The following is a 3,801-nucleotide window of genomic DNA, read 5'->3' as shown; positions in this document are numbered from 1 at the left end:
AAAAATACATGCATTTTACTTTGATATGTATTAGAGTCAGTGATCGGAAATATCAGCTCCCCTAAAAGCTATATTGTTGTCAAACTGTAGTGGCACATGCACTCAGTGTGCAGTAATACATTGAACTATACATTATCACAGTTAGATGGTATAGTACTGTACATAGTACATACAGTGATATTGTTGTAATGCGGAACCATAGACATGGTTATGGTTGTACATTATTCTACAGTACACCCATTGACAAACTGCTGCAGTTAACATGGGTTGGTATAAAACCTGGTGCAGTGATGGAACACAGATCTGGCTGAATCATAGTAAATGTCCAATAGGTCTAAGTCCTTCACCACGCTCTTTATACTTCATTATAGCTGCCTCGTGAGTCGCCATCTGCAACATTATCAGCAGCTGTTTGTCATCATAAGGCAAACACACCGAAGAAGGTGTTCCCAGGTTTGTCGTCCAGGAGAGGCAAGAACTTTTTGTCCATGACCGCCTTGAGCCGGTCTCCCCTGTGGAGGTTGAACACAGCCCCCATGTAGACAGAACCGAACCACTTGTCATCTGCTTTCGGGTTGTGGCTCGCCTTCTTTTCACAGCCGGTGCGAACAGAGTGCAGTATGGTCTGATAGTTCTTGTCTTCCTCCGTGTTCCCGTAAGAAGGGGACCACAGCTTCACCGCATGGCTCACATGGACCATCTTCCTTGCCGCGCTGTCCATGTCCTCATCATGAAGGTGTTGATCAAGGTGGCAGCTGACACGGAACGAGGCCTGACTGTACACAAAGTACAGTCCTGACCGTGGGATCACAATCTCATTATGGTCCAATGTTAGGTCTCCTCCAGCGTGGTACTGGTCCACCCCCTGTTTCCACTCCAATTTATTGAGTTTTTCATTGTAGTCACCTGTTGGAATGGTGGAAGATGTTCAATTTCTTTGTAAAATACATATACCGGTAGACTGACTGAACATCTACTTATTCCCAGATTACTTGTTTATTGGCCAGCTGAACTTGTTCTGTTACGCTGAATACATATGAAGTATGTTCTTACCATGTAAATGAATCGCAGCTCTTACATTCACAGAGATTTGTCTCAATGTGTGGCGGAGATCTGCAAGGAAGAGACAGAGATTTTTAGAAACCTGCTCGACAGATTTCTCAACTTCATGATCACATATCATGCTCAGCTAATAGAATATATAATTCTGAAAATAAGTGCTCACCGTCGGCTTCTGCAGCGTGATAATGTTCCTGTAATCGAGAAGAAAAGATGTGAAACAAATAGTTAGAAACAAATACATTTCAGGAAAGCGGACAGTTCTGATCCTTTAGAAACTTGTGCTTAATTGTTACCTTGTAGTGAAAGGTGAAGAAGATAGCAGCAGCAGCAAAACACATTGTAATTGCCAGGAGGGCTCCAGTCCTCTTCCAGCTGTGCGTAGACGGCTCCCTTGTCACAGTAACATCTTCTGTCTCGGTGGGGCCCATGTCCAACAGCACTGCGTTGTCACCTTTCATTGTTGTGAAGCGCTTTGTCTTTTTCAGTGGAGCAAAACAGTATCCAAGGGAAGCTTCAAACTTCAAACTTCAAGCTGAGTGTTAGTAATCCTTTTCTTTTTAGAAATTGGAGAGTATAAAATAGAACAACCGCGAGGGTAATATCTCTGAAGCTTCGTACAAGATGATCTTTTCGTCTCTGTTGAATTGATTGATGAACTGAGCGCTATTTAAACAGAGCTCTACGCCAGGAGGAAACTCCAGTGATGTCACACTAGTGTGAGCGAGTGGAGAGTTGAGGAAGGAGTTTTTTTGGTCTGCTGGTGAGGGCTGTCGCAGAGGAACACCAGTACACCACAGTTTACACACAGTTCCTCCATTCTGCAGAATCTCTCTCACTCTCACTCTTACTCTCGCTCTCGCTCGCGCACGCACGCACGCACGTACGCACGCACGCACACACTCACACACACACACACACACACACACACACTCACACACACACTCTTTCATCTTGCTGGTATTCTAACAATTATTTTTGGGTTGGCTAATATCGCTTAAAATTTTACTTCAACCACTAGTTAGTCCAGAGAGAGAAGACATATTGTGCTTTAGTCTAGCACTTATGTATTTATAGATTTCAGTTTTTTTCTTATTAAAGTTGATTCCTTCCTTTCCTAAAGGGACTTAGAAAAGCGCTACCGTATATACATTTGAGATATTATTATTGTGTAGTATTATTATTAATGTATGAAAATGGCCATTCAGAGCATACCATTCACTCCATATCCATGTACCAAATCCTATCCATTTGGAGGCCTTTGACATGAAAATGTTTGAGAACCACTGATGTGGAGCACTACGTTAGTCAACCAGATAGGACCCATCCACTGTGTCTTACTTTTTGGACTATATGAACCAGATTCATCAGTTTCCGATTGAGTCATTACTGCTATATATTTTTGGAATTACAAATTATTATTCCTATTTAATTATGTTTATTTTAGATGGTGTATAAATGCAATGAGCACATGTCACAGTTTGTTTTTTAATGCCATGTGCTAAAAACAGATTAGGAAGTAAAATAGAGGTCGTGATCTAATTTCTAATTTCCTTCCTGTTCTAAAAATAGGTTGCGTGCAACAACATTGTGCTGTTGTGTGTGATTATTATTTGAAAAGTAAGAGTAACTACCAAGAACGGAAATGCAATGGAAATGGAAAAACTGAGAATTCATAATTAACGGTATCCAATTGCACATTTTTTTTAAAGATGGAGTGCTGTGATTTTTTTACTTTTTCCAATTGTTCATGTGTTTAAGAGGTGACAGTGCTTCATTAGAGCCCTTGGTGTGGTTGTTATGTGCAATGATCTCTTCTCTTTGTATTTCGGGTTTCTTCCTGGAGGCTGAAACCTTGACAGTCAAACGTGCCAATGAAGAAAACAGTAATATAGTGACATCACACTATCAGCCCCTCCCCTAACCCCTCCCCCTTTATCATACAACAACAGATGTGGGTGTGGCTTCAGTTCAGGTGGATCACCATTCACCACCCATCACCACCCACCAGGCAAACCAGGCATACTTAAAGGACCACTTCACCACTTTTCAACCTATCTTCATAATAGGTCCTCACTAATAATCATGGCACGATTTTTTTCTACTCAGTCTGTGTCTCATAGGAGGGCTGTGGGCAGTTTAGAAACCGTCTTCCAGTGACATCATCATTAGGCAGATTATTTTTTAAACAAGATTTTTTTACAAAAATGTTTAGATCTTCATTATCGTGAGAACGATGGCTTCCATTTTCGCATTGCAACTTTTCAGGACTAGAAAGCCTTTATTAGCTTGTATTCCCCATCGATGATGTCACTGGAAGACGGTTTCTGAACTGCCCACAGCCCTCGTATGAGATACAGACCGAGTAGAAAGAAATTGCGCCATTTTTTCAAGATTATTAGTGAGGACCTAGCCTCGATACCCAGGCTTTCATTTCGTCTGCACGAAAAATTAAAGCCTGGATTTACGCATGAGCTGCACTGGCCTAAACGTGGGAGTCAACCCTTCAAATTATGTGACGTCAGGGCTCTGAGCGGTGTGCACCCGTCAAAACAACACCGTGAGGAAATCATTACCAGTGGAACTTCAAACGAGGCTATGCGAGGAAAATGAGGAGAATGGCTAAAGAACCCACCACACCGTCTAAGAAAAAAACCAACGTGTGCCGACTCTGTGGAAATAACTTTGACAGTCCGTTAGAATGGTATACTCCAGCAACCAGTGGTTTCTGCTTCTGGTCGA

The 3,801-nt window shown here is 41.9% G+C and overlaps 1 protein-coding gene across 1 annotated transcript; it reads right to left on the bottom strand.

Annotated features, from left to right (window-relative positions):
- Positions 1–418: 418 nt before the first annotated feature.
- On the bottom strand, positions 419–1,520 carry LOC306938101 (tumor necrosis factor-like; the record flags this gene model as incomplete). Its single annotated transcript, XM_079522116.1, has 4 exons — positions 419–906; positions 1,054–1,113; positions 1,226–1,253; positions 1,356–1,520. 4 exons carry the CDS (start codon positions 1,518–1,520, stop codon positions 419–421), a joined length of 741 nt encoding a protein of 246 aa, XP_079378242.1.
- Positions 1,521–3,801: the final 2,281 nt, after the last annotated feature.

Source organism: Electrona antarctica (genome assembly GCF_951216825.1).
Source record: "Electrona antarctica genome assembly, chromosome: 15".
NCBI classification, from domain to species: Eukaryota; Metazoa; Chordata; class Actinopteri; order Myctophiformes; family Myctophidae; genus Electrona; species Electrona antarctica.
The sequence above is the reverse complement of the archived record's forward strand: the minus strand, read 5'-3'. Positions and strand labels throughout refer to the sequence as shown.